Source organism: Phragmites australis, chromosome 8 (assembly GCF_958298935.1).
Source record: "Phragmites australis chromosome 8, lpPhrAust1.1, whole genome shotgun sequence".
Classification (NCBI taxonomy): domain Eukaryota; kingdom Viridiplantae; phylum Streptophyta; class Magnoliopsida; order Poales; family Poaceae; genus Phragmites; species Phragmites australis.
The window spans coordinates 33173858-33187630 of record NC_084928.1 but is presented as its reverse complement, the minus strand read 5'-3'; the positions used below and the strand labels follow the sequence as shown (position 1 = coordinate 33187630).

Here is a 13773-nt window from a genome sequence, read left to right as displayed (position 1 = left end):
GAAGCTGTTCTGTTCTATGTGTATATGGATGCTACGCAAAATAATATTCCCTGGCCTGCAAGTAGCTAGAACTTGCATCGATCATGCGAATGGAAAATGATCCTTGCAGCCTGCAAGTCGAATTTACAGGGACAGCTGAGCTTTTTGCAGCCGCATGCATGTCTCGTCGGCTCCGCTGCTACGTGGTCGTTCCTGGAATTGAAGAGAAATGCAACTCCATAAGGAGTGTGGACACACAAGCTATCTTGATTGTTCATCTTTCTCACCTGATATTTATCTTCTTAGGGTGCGAATCCAGCACGAATGAAGGATCAGAATTGGTATGATAGGCATAGCTGTTCGAGTTTATCCGTCAATGCTTACTGTTGTTCAGGGCACCACAGGACCTGGCCGATTCTCGAGTGTCGAATTACCCAGTAATTAGGAACAGACACTTGATTAACCGCAGTAAATTCAATCTGCGTATATGCGGTGCCACGTTGCCGGAGATAAGCATGAACTGACTGACAGCATTACTGAAACAGAGAGATCTGTCTGTGAGCTGACCCACTCTGTCTCTGTGGACAGACAGGCCATGATCGACGACGTTCCAATCTTGGGGGGCTTTAATCTCACGATCTGTAAGTCAGTGAGGTGAGAATGCTTATTGCAGGAAGGTGATGCATCAAGTGTGTGTAAAACAAAACAGAGCATGTACAAGCTGGACTGCTTGCGGTTAGTAGTATGAGAGCTGCAGCTAACTTGCCCATGTCTCTGGGACTGCCGGATCGAAGATCAACGGCTCTGTTCTGCTAACAAGAAGATCAACGGCTCAGATCAAACGAACGGCCCTGATCCGGCAGGTGACTGAAGCGATACCCTTTTTATCTTGAAGACACTGCTTATGCATGGGGTCATGCAGGGGCGGTTGTGATTTGAACCCATTTTCATACTCTTTAACTGTTCCGGTAAACGTGGAACAGCATTCTGTTCAACTCAACATCATCGATGCTAGTCTACATGTCCTAATGGAATTTTCGTGTTCCTACCAGTTGGGCTGGCATGGCCATCACCAGCTCAACTACCTGTCTCACTATACTGGTATCCTCTGTATTTTCCTTCCAACCTCCTCCTGGTTTTCGGCTGATTACTACAGCCAGCGCGTACATACAGGTGAAATCATTCGAGTTTCCTTGTACAAAAACTGGATCGAAATTTAAAAACAGCCTAATTTGGATTTGTATTTACTAGTGCATCAACCTGTGCGACTGCACAGGCTAGAAATTTAGCTTACGGTTGAATTATAGATATTTTTATTAATAATGGTTGTATGCTAAGATACATCAACTATTTATATTTAAATATTAGAATATAAAATATAAATATAATTTTTATTCATAATATTGGAATCATGATTATTATTTGGGAATAGATCTAATTTATAATTTTCATTTTATGTGTTATGCAAATTGATTTTTATTTGTTTCTTGATTTTTTTGAAATTATTATTATCTTTAATGTCGTCACCGTATCTCATATTATTTTTTAAAAAATACATTATAAATTCTTTGATATTATTTTTGTGTGATAATCCGTAATATGTTTGCGTTCTATTGTTTTAATTTTGTAATGTTTGATTATAATTGATTTGGAAAAGTGTGTTGACTGCTAACGTAACTAAGTTGGAGTTTGCTAACATAATTTTGTTGGACAAATGATATCTGCAACAAAAAAGGAAGGAAAGACAAGGCAAGTAGTCTTGGAGTTGAACTCTATGATTTGTTTTTTAATCTTCTATGTTATTTCGCCTAGTTGTTGATCTATGGTTACAGTTAGTCAATCAATTAATTCGACGGTTGGATGTTTTGCTTTTTTATAGGAATTTTTAGGATTTTTTAGATTAACGTGAAGACATCAAAAGAAGCCTCCAATTAGTAAATATAATATTCATCCTCAGCTCCCCCAAGTAACACATGTATCCATTAGAGCCATTTTTTTATTGTTGCTACGAGAATCGAATTATTTTCTATGAGAATTCCTAAGATTTGACCATTTTCACCGGATATGTACCCGTTCATGTGTTCTAAACAGTGCCCAAAACTGTTGCCCTGGTGGCTGCACATCCATCCATTAGAATCGTTTTTGAAGCAGCTGCTTCAGCTTTACAAGTTGCTGCAATCTCCCAATCTTCAGGCATTGGCAAAGTATGCACGATGCTGCTGAGCATATTTCCATTTCCATCTGCAGAAGTCGCATTGAAATTTCGTTTTTCAATAATTTTACCAAAGGCCCAACCAATCACGTCAAGAGTCTACACGTCCAGCTAAATCTAACACCAACAAGAGAAAAAGGGACAAGAAAAAGAAGCGATCACTCGACCCAAAAGGGAAAGCTAAAACCAAAAAAACGGCAGCTTTTAGTGCGAGCTTTCTTACAGCGCTGTCGTACTGCTACTGCTGCTTTCATGGCTCCGGCTCGAGGCGCCGGCGTCGACTCCGAGGCGCGGCTGCGAGCTGACCGCCTCGCAGCCTCCGTCGACCTCCACCTTCTTCTCCTCTCCCCACGAGCCGTAGGAGCACGCCTCCGGCGCGGCTCCGAGCTCCACCTCCGCGACGGCCCGGCTGGCCGCCGGCGTGGCGAGGAACGTGGGCCTCTCGTCGCCGGCCATGATGATCACCACGTGCTCCTGGACCCCCGCTGCCGTATTGGCCGCGCAGGCCGCCGAGCCCTTCTCCCCGTCGGCGCCCGAGCCGGCGTCGAGGTACCCGGACAGCTTCCGGTAGGAGCAGGCCAGGATGAGCAGCGCGAAGGCGATGAGCCCCAGCATCGCCGCCAGCCCGCCGAAGAGGTACGGCACCGGCGACTGCCACGGGGAGTGCGGCGCCGTCGCGTTCGCCGGCGCCGCCGTCGGCGCGCCGTGGCTCATGGGGAACTCTGCTCCTGGCCTCATGACACTAGACCAGTTCTAGTAGAGGCCTAGAGCTGCTTACTGCAGTGTTGCACCAGCTAGCTTGCGTTCTTCCTGCTGTTGGTTATGAGAGAGATCAGGATTCAGGAGAGAGAAGTATTTGTTCTTGGAGGTGGTGTGGAATGGTGAGAGGGAATTGGAGCTATTTATACAGATTGGAGGTATAGGGTGTGCAAAGTCAGAGGTACTACAGTAATTCATGAGTGTATAAATAGTAGGATGGACTTTATTACTGTAGTAACAGTACTGTAGCTGTCACCTTTGGAAAGAATATTGTGGCAGTACTATACCACTGAAATATGACCTGTCATTCGTGATATGACGGACAAGAAAATATGCACTGTTTCGGTAAAATTAGAGGATACGAATCCGAGGTGAAGTGTGATGCCAAGAGGATATCAAAAGAAGACCAATGGGGAATGGTCTTCTTTTAGGGTTGCACTATGAGAGAGTGTGTTGTGAACTCTGGACACTTGTTGGTTAGTTAACTAACCAATTAGATTATGTTGACGCAAACCTTAAGTAGATAAGATGGATGTTTCTCTGTCCTAATTGCAGAATAACTTGTAGGTTAGTGGTCATATATATACAGTGATGGAGTTTTCTTAGACCAAAGGGAGCCATGGCCCCTCCTTATTTTACAAAATTCTAATAGAAACATTTATTTTATCACTTATATAATAAATCAAATCACTAAATTTAGCAAGTTTCTTGTAGTCTGACCCCCTCTACATTGATAATTGGGTGGAACTAAGCAAGCATTGCATGATGAAAAGTTTAGGAGTTTCCCGTGGGATGTGGGTTGTGAATTGGATAGTGTTCCAAAAAGGAAAGGACTAGGAGTCCTTTTACTTCTTGGTGTGGACTACTTTATCAAATCATACATTCTCTTGGAGAGAACGGATTCCCTTTATATATACATGTAGATACTCTATTGTTGTAATAGATATTGATCATTGAAATAAAACAAAGAAGTCTCCACCATATTTTTGAGTCTTCTGCTCTTGTTTGATCTACATGTTCAGGATATGTTGGAGTGCCAAAGAAGAAGAGGTTATACCCGCCGATAATATTATACAACAAATAGTTTACTTTCGATTATATACCACATGTTGAAGAGACAAGTTATACTCTACACAAGAGAGCAGTTAAGCTGAAGCCTTGCATATGATTAGTTCACAGCTGGGATAAACTTCTCATACTCTGCGGCAACCTTGCCATTGGAGACCAATAGCATGGTTCTCAACTTTAATCGTCTGTGATAGTCCACTCTGAAGTAGCGTTTGTTTCTGAAAGGCAAAGGCTTATCACTTTACTTTTTGTAAAGATTATTAGGTTTACAAATCTGATTACAAGGCGCAGCGAAAAAAAAAGAGGGACCCGGACTAGGGTTGCATTGTACTCCATGCAACATGGCGAGAGACATGGGTGTAATGTCTCGATTTCACAAGCAACCCCAATGCATGTTTTGAAGCGCATCGTCCATCGATTTGTGTCCCCGATAAGACTAGAGTAGGTAGCTAGGTTTTCACTACTATAAAACCGATCTTATATATCGGACCATCGTTACCGGTTTTTAATAGATCTGACAGTGACGAAACATTACTGTCGGTTCATAAGCTGAACGGGAAGAATCAATCGTGGCTTATGAACCGATAGTAATAAGGGTTATCACTGTCAATCGATGGTTTGAGCCGGTAGTGATGCCTAACTCTTTCATCACTATCGGCTTAATTCATCAACTGACGATGATAGCAGGGTATCATTACCGGCTGGTTATATGAGCTGACAGTGATGTCTCGACTATATAAAAATTACCCTCTCCTTTCTCAAACCCAAGCACAACAGAGAGGAGCTCTGTTTTTGTTCGGTTGCTGCCATTTTTTGTCACCAAGTTCTTAAGAGCTTCAAAATTTTGTGGAATTCTCATGTCATAGGTGTTCCAATGTATGTAACGTCATCTCTAATCTATTTCTAGTTGAATTTTATTTGGTAAATTGCTCTAGATTTTGATATGATAGAGATGAACATATGGTCATGATGTTTTCAGATAATGTAGATGCAATTATACCTTATTTATAATATAGAAGCTTCAATTAGTAGCTTATGGTGGAAAGTGTCTTTATTATTGATTTATATTAGCTATAGGTATGAGCATATTTATTTTTTATTTCTAATAAATTAGAAACATTAGCCATAAAATTAAGGTATATAGCAAGCTCCAATTATATTTTTATACTTTAATTAATTAGGAAGCTTCAATATACAAACTTTAGATATGAGCATATTTATTTTTATTTTTAATAAATTAGAAAAATTAGCCATGATACTTAGGTACGTAGCAAGATCTAATTATATTTTTAATATTTTAAGCAAGCTCCAATATAAAAAATTTAGGTATGAATGTATTTATTTTGATTTTTAATGAATTAGAAAATCTCACCATGATATTTACATATTAGCAAGATCCAATTATATTTTATATATTTTATTTAATTAGCAAGCTCTAATATAGAAACTTTAGGTATGAGCGTATTTATTTTTCATTTTTACTTAATTAGTCTTCCATAAGGGTTGAGTAATAATAATAAAAAATTAGGATGGCATCAACAAACGCTCATCGGAAGCGGACGTGAAAACATACAAAAGGTGGCTCCTCCAACCTAGGCCAATTGCCGGTAGAAGATGGCGGGGTAATTATTTATTGTTGATTGCAAAATCTTCTAGATATTTTGAATATGAATTTACAATAATAATATAATTGTAAATGGACAGAAGATAGATGTACGATACGAGCCGTGTGAGCGCAGAGTACAAGAATGGAGTAGAGTATTTCATGGTAGCAGCCATGGCGCATAAGTCAAATATACAATCTCAATACATATGTTGTACATGTGTCGATTGTGAGAACAAGAATCAGTTTTCCACCACCCAGCAGATACATTCTCACTTGATGCCAAGAGACTTTATGCCTAGCTATACCCGTTGGACCGAGCACGGTGAAACTGAGATCGTATAGGAAGGGCAACATATTGGCAGAGAAGACAAAAACTTATGCACTGATATGTCAGCTGGCAAATACACTGATATGCTATCTTTCAGAGATACTTTGGTCGATGATGATCTAGAGCAGATGTTGGCTGACGACGACAATAATGATCTGGAGTAGATGTTACGCAATAGGGAGGGGAACTTCGTCAATGAAAAGGATTTTCAAAAGTTTCAGCGTATGGTAGAGAACTCTAAGACACCATCATTGAATATCATGCTTTCACTGCTACAATTGAATGCAAGTAATGGCTGATCTGATATAAGCTTCATAAAGTTGTTACTGTTCTTGAAAAAATTGCTTTCAAAGAGAAATGTGATGTTAAAAAACATATAGCAAGCCAAGAAGTTGTGTGCCTATTAGGGTTGGAAGTATAGAAAATACATGCATGTCCAAACGATTGCATGTTGTATTGTGAAGAGAATGCAAACTTGGAAACGTGTCTCATCTGTAGTGTAACATGGTACAAACGTGACAGTGATGATATCGATGGTGAAGGAAAGAAGAAAAGACCTCCCGTCAAGGTGATATGTTATTTTTCCTATAGTCCCTCATTTGAAGTATTTATTCATGAACAAAAGGCATACCGAATTGATGCGATAGCACGCCGAGGAGAGCAAGGATGATGGAATGCTGAGACACCCCATTGATTCTACGCAGTGGAGAAACATCGATAGGAAATACAATAAGCCATTTGCAAAAGATGTGAGGAATATAAGATTTGGGTTGAGTACGGATGAGATGAAACAATTTGGCAACATGAGCACTTGGCATGTGACACTATGTATTTACAACCTTCCTCTTTGGTTGTGTATGAACTGGAAGCACATTACGGTGCCGGTGCTGATACAAGGGCCAAGGCAACCTAGCAACAATATCAATGTCTATCTGAAACCATTAATGGAAGATCTTGTAACATTGTGAAACAATGGTGTGTGGGTATGGGATGAATACAAATGAGAGAACTTCACCCTACGCGCAATGTTATTCGTAACAATCTAAGATTGGCTAGCCCTTGGTAACCTATCGGGCCAAACTGTCAAAAGTTATTATGCATGCGAGCATTGCTTAGATGAAATAGAGAGCTTGTGGTTGAAGAACTATCGAAAAATGGTGTATATAGGTCATCGTAAATTTCTTCCCTAGGATCACCCATACCGCAGCAATAGGAGAGCTTTTGATAGGAAAGTTAAGGGACTTAGGATTATCCTTGGAGACAGTACACCGGCTCCGAAATCTAATCTTAGAGCTTCTACGTTCAAAAAGCAATATATTTTTTATGACTTAGCTTATTGGCCAGATTTGGTGGTTCAGCACGCAATCGATGTCATGCACATAAAGAAGAATGTGTGTGATAGCTTGATTGGTACATTACAAGATATACTTGGCAATACAAAGGATACACTCCAAGCACGGAAGAATCTAAAATATTTGAAACTCAGACAGGATCTACATCCCAAAGATATTGAAGAAGGCGGCAAATATCTTGGTCCCGCTAGCTGCAGTCTGAGCAGGGTGGAGAAAATTGCAATGTGCAAGTGCTTGCATGGAATCAAAGTTCCATCCAGTTACTCCGCCAATATAAAGAGACTAGTAAACATGAAAGATTTAAAATTAACTAGCATGAAGTTTTATGATTGTCATGTGATGATGACACATGTGCTCCCAATTGCAATTAGATGTATTCTACCCCGAAGGTCCGAAACTCAATCATCAAATTGTGTTCATTCTTCAACGCGATATCACAAAAGACCATCGATCTGACTAAGCTAGATAAGCTGCAGGAAGACGTGGTTGAGACTTTATCCCAGCTTGAGGCGTGTTTTCCTCCATCATTTTTTATATCATGGTGCATCTCATTGTTCACATTGTGAAAGATATATGGATTCTTGACCTCGTGTTTCTGGATCAGATGTACCCTTTCGAGAGGTTCATGTGAGTTCTGAAGAAATATGTTCGTAACCGAAATCGAACGAAAAGATGCATGGCCGAAGGCTATGGAAATGAGGAAGTCATTGATTTCTGTGTCGACTACATAAATCTCAAATCGACTGGTGTGTCTATATCCCGCATGAGATCTCGTTGCCCTGTGACCGGTGAGCCATCCCTTTCCCCAGTGATATCCTCCCCTCTCTCCCTATTTGCTTGTCCATTCTACCTTGGCGCCACCTCCACTAATAGACTGAAGGTGCAACACTGGCTTCACGATACTCGTTGTCCGTCTCCTCGGCTAGGGGATCGCCGTTGTCTCATGTCGTGCCGTTTGATGGGGCTTCATCAGGGGAGCCTAAAGGCAAGTATGTCCTTTGGGATCCTTTGCCTGGACCTCCCCCTAGCAATGTTGCCCCTTCTGGCTTCATGGCTATTGTACGAAGGGCTCCACCTGCCCTCTGCAACAGCTCTCCTCCACGACTGCCGCCTGTTGCGCCTACGCCGTAAAAAAGAGACTGCCTACTGCCCTCAATGGCCGATGTCTCAACTGTCTATCCTGGAAGAATCTCCGTGTTGATTGTCACCTTCCTCCAAGATGCTTCCGTTGTAGGGGGTTCCGACACCAGGCCAAAGATTGCAAGCGTCCACGGGGCTCCTCCTCCGGCTCGGAGGGTATCAACCATCGATGTCAAATCCATCGCCTCTCTTCTGCTGGTTTCATTCCAATGGGTTCAGTGGTCGGGAGTGCTACCCCGCCTCTCTCCTCGGAGGCCGAACAACGGCCTTCTCATGCTGGATCCACCCCCACGGGCTCTATGGCGCTTGGCCCTACCCCTCCAGGCTCTCCACCGGTGCTGGCGCTTCGTGCCTCGCCTCATATCTCCGTCCAAGAGGTTGCTGTTCTTCGCCATGATCCGCCGGCTGCTAGATGCATAGTGCCCTAGTCTGATTTCTTCTCAGTGGAGGAATGTCACCTCCGTTGGGTGCTTATTGCCTACACGGACCATGCCCGTTCGGGGAGGCCCCTGTGCTATCAAACTTCATCTCCGACGTGCTTGGAGTCCTGACAGAGGAGTTCACCGTTAAGGTCTTCTTCCCCCAAAGCTTCTTGATCGTCTGTCGGTCTCAAGCTATGTGCAACAACATCCTTCACTCTAGCGGCAGGCCTCTGGTGCCCGACGTCCTTTGGTTCTTTCGACCTTAGACGAGGTTGTCCTTTACGGTCGGTGGCGCTTTAGCCTACCGTGTCGTCATCTCCATTCATGGCGTTTCACCTCACACCTGGTCCCTCCCTATAGTTCAGCTTCTTCTGAGCTCTCACTCTTGGGTTGGGCGGTTCGAGGATGAGGCCGTTCTGGCAGACCGGTCTGACCTTGCGGATCTCCACGTTGTTGCTTGGTGCGACCGTTTAGAAAATATCCCCGACAATGTGGTCATGGAGGTCACGGAGCCTACCCACGCTATCCGTTAGGAAGACCTGGTTATGCAGCAATTATTCGACAGCATTCCACCTTACATCATGGAGGCGTGGACCTTGAAATATGATGTTTCTATCCGGCTTACTTCCCTGGCGTAATTTTGTGTCCTGTCATTCTCCAACAGTGATGGCGCTGCTTCTTTCGACGACAAGGCCGGCGATTTCGACGGCAGCTAGGGCAGTGGCATGGGTTGCTCTGGCCTCCCTCCAAGGAGGCGGTTGTCCTTCTTGCCTTTGCCAGCCACAACAGCCGCATCTGCTCCAACATCTCAGGCATCCCTCCACAGCGGTCAGGTCTGCTTCTTGGCGGCTAGGACTGATCTAGCGCCGGTCTGCGATGGCATTCATGGTGTCCGTTGGGTGGAGGGGGTTTTTTTCCTATCTCGGCATCCGAGTGCATCCAGTTTGGATCTTTCCCTATCGCGCCACCCGAGGATACGCCTTTCCTCATGTCTACGCAGGAGGGCTCTGGCATCATGGTATCAGCTTTTAGTGTGCCATAGATAGGGCCGCACAACCCTATTGTCATTTCCATCCCCACCCATGATGATGTCCACCAGCGAAACTTCGACACCATGATGGTGGAACTCAGTGCCCATGAGCTCATTGTCAACCGAGCCCATGTTGTGCCTGCTAAGATGTGAAGCATCACTCTCGTGTAGTCTCAGGATCGCGCCAAGGCCTCGGCTTTGTATGTCACCATGGGCCTCAAGGCTACCTCGCCTATCACGGGCTTTGGAAGCCGGTCTTCTGCGTGCCACGCTCGCCATTCGCTTGCGATGCATCTGGGTCTCCGACTTTACCGTTGGGCCTGTTGTCGGATGATACACATTATCTCCATGTCGTGTTCGCACGTTGTTGACAACTCTCCTGTGCTAGGTAAGGATGTTACAGAAAGCCTGGGCGCCTCATTGGGGGGCGCTTGGTCAGTTCGGTGGTGGCTACTGCGCCATTTGCTTGTAGCCCTGCTCAGCAAAACAGTACCCAAACAGCCTCAAATGTTGCATCACACGAGACGACCGTCATTGTCATGGAGGACAATCTCAAGGCTTTTGCTGATTGTGTGCAGAAGAAGGTTCAGACACCGCTTGCTCCAAAACCCACTCCGATCGCTCACATTGCTGCCGCGCTGCCTACTCTGCTACCTAAGTAGAGCCGGGATATTGTTAATCAGACATTGTCGTAGGTCAGGGCGGTGAAGCGTGCTGAAGTTATGCTTATGCATCGTGTCAGTATCCTTTTCGAGTCTACTCCAGTTACTGAAGCGGTGAGTTAGGCCTATGAGGAATTCTACAATGAGGAATTGCGTGGGAAGCATCTGGTGGCAGTCAAAGAGCTCTTCCCGTCCCTCGGTAAGACCTCTACTACGGTTGTTTCCGTAACTCTCTTATGGCCATGGTGTTTGTGTATGGTCGTGTTCCATGGTTGTTATGTTTGCTTGGATGGATCAAATCGCTATTCTCTCATGGAATATGCGGGGCCTAAACTCCAAAGCCCATCGTGACGCTGTCTATCTCCTCGTCGAGGATTCCAATGCGCCAATTATATGTCTTCAGGAGACTAAGCTCGATGTGATCTCATACGTCGTTGTACTCTCTATGCTTGGGTCCAATTTTAGAGATTTCACATACTTGTCGACCTGTCACACTCGGGGTTGGGTGCTGGTCGCCTGTCACTCAGACATCCTTCCATGTCCGCCGTTCAGATTCGCTGTTTCTCAGTCATGGCTATGATTTCCCCCCTCTCCGAAGATCACTCTTGGTGGCTCACTTCAGTTTATGGTCCTCGGGACGCTAATGAAAAGACGCTTTTCCTGGAGGAGCTGCAGGCTATCCGGGACATTTGCCCTGGACCTTGGCTCGTTGTCGACGACTTCAACTTGATCTTGGACACGGTGGACAAGAACAATGCGCACATCAACCAACACAACATGATGCTTTCTTGCCAAGTTATCAATGACCTCGAATTACGTGACTTGCACATGCACGACCGTACCTATACTTGGAGTAACGAGCGTGCCAATCTGACACTCATCAAGCTTGATCACGCGTTGGCCAGTCTGGATTGGGAGGAGCTCTTTCCTTTCTCCTTTCTCCAGGGGGTATCATCGGACATCTCAGACCACTTCCCCCTTCTACTCCAATGTAATGCACCCATCAAGGCAAAAAAAGATTCCACTTTGAAATCTTTTGGCTGAAGTTTGGTGACTTTCTAGAGGACGCCGCATGGGGCTAGTGCTATCCAGAGGCTGTCTGTGACCTTTTCTGGCATCTCAACTATCTCCTCCATAACACGGCAAGAGAGCTTTAGAGTTGGGCAGCTAAGAAAATTGATAATGTCAAACTACAACTTCTTCTGGCCAAAGAGGTAATTATGAGGCTTGATCGCGCGCAAGATAGCAGGACGCTCTCTAATGATGAATTCGAGCTCCGCAAGCAACTGAAATGCCTCTGTCTCAATCTATCTTCTCTGGAATGCACCATTGCATGACAATGATCAAGGATCTCGCAGCTCAGGGAGGGCGATACGTATACTCGTTTCTTCCACCTGCATGCTTGCTATCAACGGCGAAAGAATCACATCGCCGGCCTACGAGCTGGTGACCACACAGTGTTCAGCCATGAGGAGAAAGCGCATGTCGTCTAATGCTATTTTGAGCGACTGGTGGGTGAGGAGGTGTACAAAACATCTATGATTAATCTAGGATCATTAGGGATCTCCCCGCTGGACCTTTCCTGCCTCGAGGCACCATTTACCGAGGAGGAGGTCTGGAGAGTGATTCGCGATCTGCCGCCGGACAAGGCTCCTGGACATGATAGTTTCATCGATGTGTTTTATCAATCTACTTGGCCGGTGATAAAGGATGATGTCATCAGGGCGCTTGATGCTTTCTTTGCACAAAAAGGGCGGCACTTGCACTACTTGAATGGTGCCCTCTCCTATCCCTGCTTCCCAAAAGGTTGAACGTCGTAGCCCTAAAGGACTATCCTCTGATTAGTTTGTTACATAGCTTTTCAAAGTTGGTCTCGAAGCTGTTGGCAAACCACCTCGCGCAACACCGTGGCGAGCTCATCCATTTCAATCAAAGTGTGTTTATTAAGGGTCGATTGATTCAAGACAATTTTAAGTACATACAACGATCCACGAAGCTACTCATGAAGCAGAAAATTCCCAAGCTATTGCTCAAGCTAGACATTTCCAAGGCTTCTGACACAGTTGCGTGGCCATTTGTCCTAGAGGTTCTGCATGCTTGGGGGTTTGGGCAGCGTTGGACGAATTGATTGCAATTCTGTTGTCATCATCGTCGATGAGTGTGTTGCTCAATGGCCAGCCAGGTCCGCCCATCCGTCACTGATGCGGCCTGCGGCAGGGTGACCCGTTGTCTCCATTGCTTTTCATCTTGTTGATGGATGTCCTTAACCGGCTCTTTGTCAAGGGGAGCGCTGACGGCCTTCTCCAACCTATTGGTCATTTGGTGATTCGGCACCAGTGTAGCATGTATGTGGATGATGTGATCCTTTTTTATCGCCGACGCTCTATGAAGCCAAGGTGATCATGAGCATTCTGGACATCTTCGGAACCGCTTCAGGCCTAAGGACGAATTTGGACAAGTGTTCCATTACTCCAATCTTTGGTTGTGATGAGGCGTTGCAAGGAGTTCAAGCCATCTTCCAATGTCAAATTGAGTATTTCCAGATCAAGTACCTAGGACTTCCGTTGTCCAACGAGAATCTCCCTAAAGCTCAGCTTCGCCCATTCGTGGAGGGCCTCGCTGCCAAGTTACCACCTTGGAAGGGCCTATGTTGCAAAAGAGTGGACATCTGATCCTAGTGAAATCTATACTTTCACCCATGCCAATCTACACCCTCATGGCGGATAAACCACCCACATGGATTATCGAGGAAATCGATGCAAATCGTCGCAAATTTCTTTGGACAAGGATCGATGCGTCGGTGCGGGGGAAGTGTGCAATTGCATGGGTGCGGTTTGCAGGTCGTTGAAGCTTGGCGGTCTCAGCGTTCCTGACCTCAGGCTTATTGGCTACGCACTGCGCCTCCGCTGGCTATGGCTGCAGAAAGTTGACTGGGATCGGGCTTGGTCGACGCTCCATCTACAGGTTGAGCCCAAGGTTTAGGCTCTGTTCAATGCTTCTGTCTTTGTGCAGCTCGGCAATGGCGAGCGTGCCCTCTTCTAGATGGACACTTGGCTCGACGGGCACTCGATCAAATCTCTAGCACCTTTCCTCTGGGCGATGATCGACCGTCATGTTATTCGCACTCGGACAGTATCACAAGCTCTACATGGCTGGCAGTGGATTCGGGACATCAATGGGGTGCTAACTGTGCATGCTCTCATGGAGTATGCCAC

General features: G+C 45.1%; 1 protein-coding gene across 1 annotated transcript; it reads right to left on the bottom strand.

Annotated features, from left to right (window-relative positions):
- Nucleotides 1-1945: 1945 nt before the first annotated feature.
- Nucleotides 1946-3050, bottom strand: LOC133925977 (protein GLUTAMINE DUMPER 2-like). Its single transcript, XM_062371711.1, has 2 exons — nucleotides 2415-3050; nucleotides 1946-2220 (listed from the first exon to the last, which is right to left on the bottom strand). Exons 1-2 carry the CDS (start codon nucleotides 2927-2929, stop codon nucleotides 2169-2171), a joined length of 567 nt encoding a protein of 188 aa, XP_062227695.1. The 5' UTR covers nucleotides 2930-3050; the 3' UTR covers nucleotides 1946-2168.
- Between the last annotated feature and the right edge of the window lie 10723 nt (nucleotides 3051-13773).

What these genes read in the sequence shown, in the direction of transcription:
- LOC133925977 (XM_062371711.1), bottom strand. Translation starts at nt 2,929, where the DNA reads ATGAGGCCAGGAGCAGAGTTCCCCATGAGCCACGGCGCGCCGACGGCG. An exon ending in AGTAGCAGTACGACAGCGCT is followed by an intron (nt 2,221 to 2,414) that starts GTAAGAAAGCTC and finishes CGACTTCTGCAG; the next exon opens with ATGGAAATGGAAATATGCTC.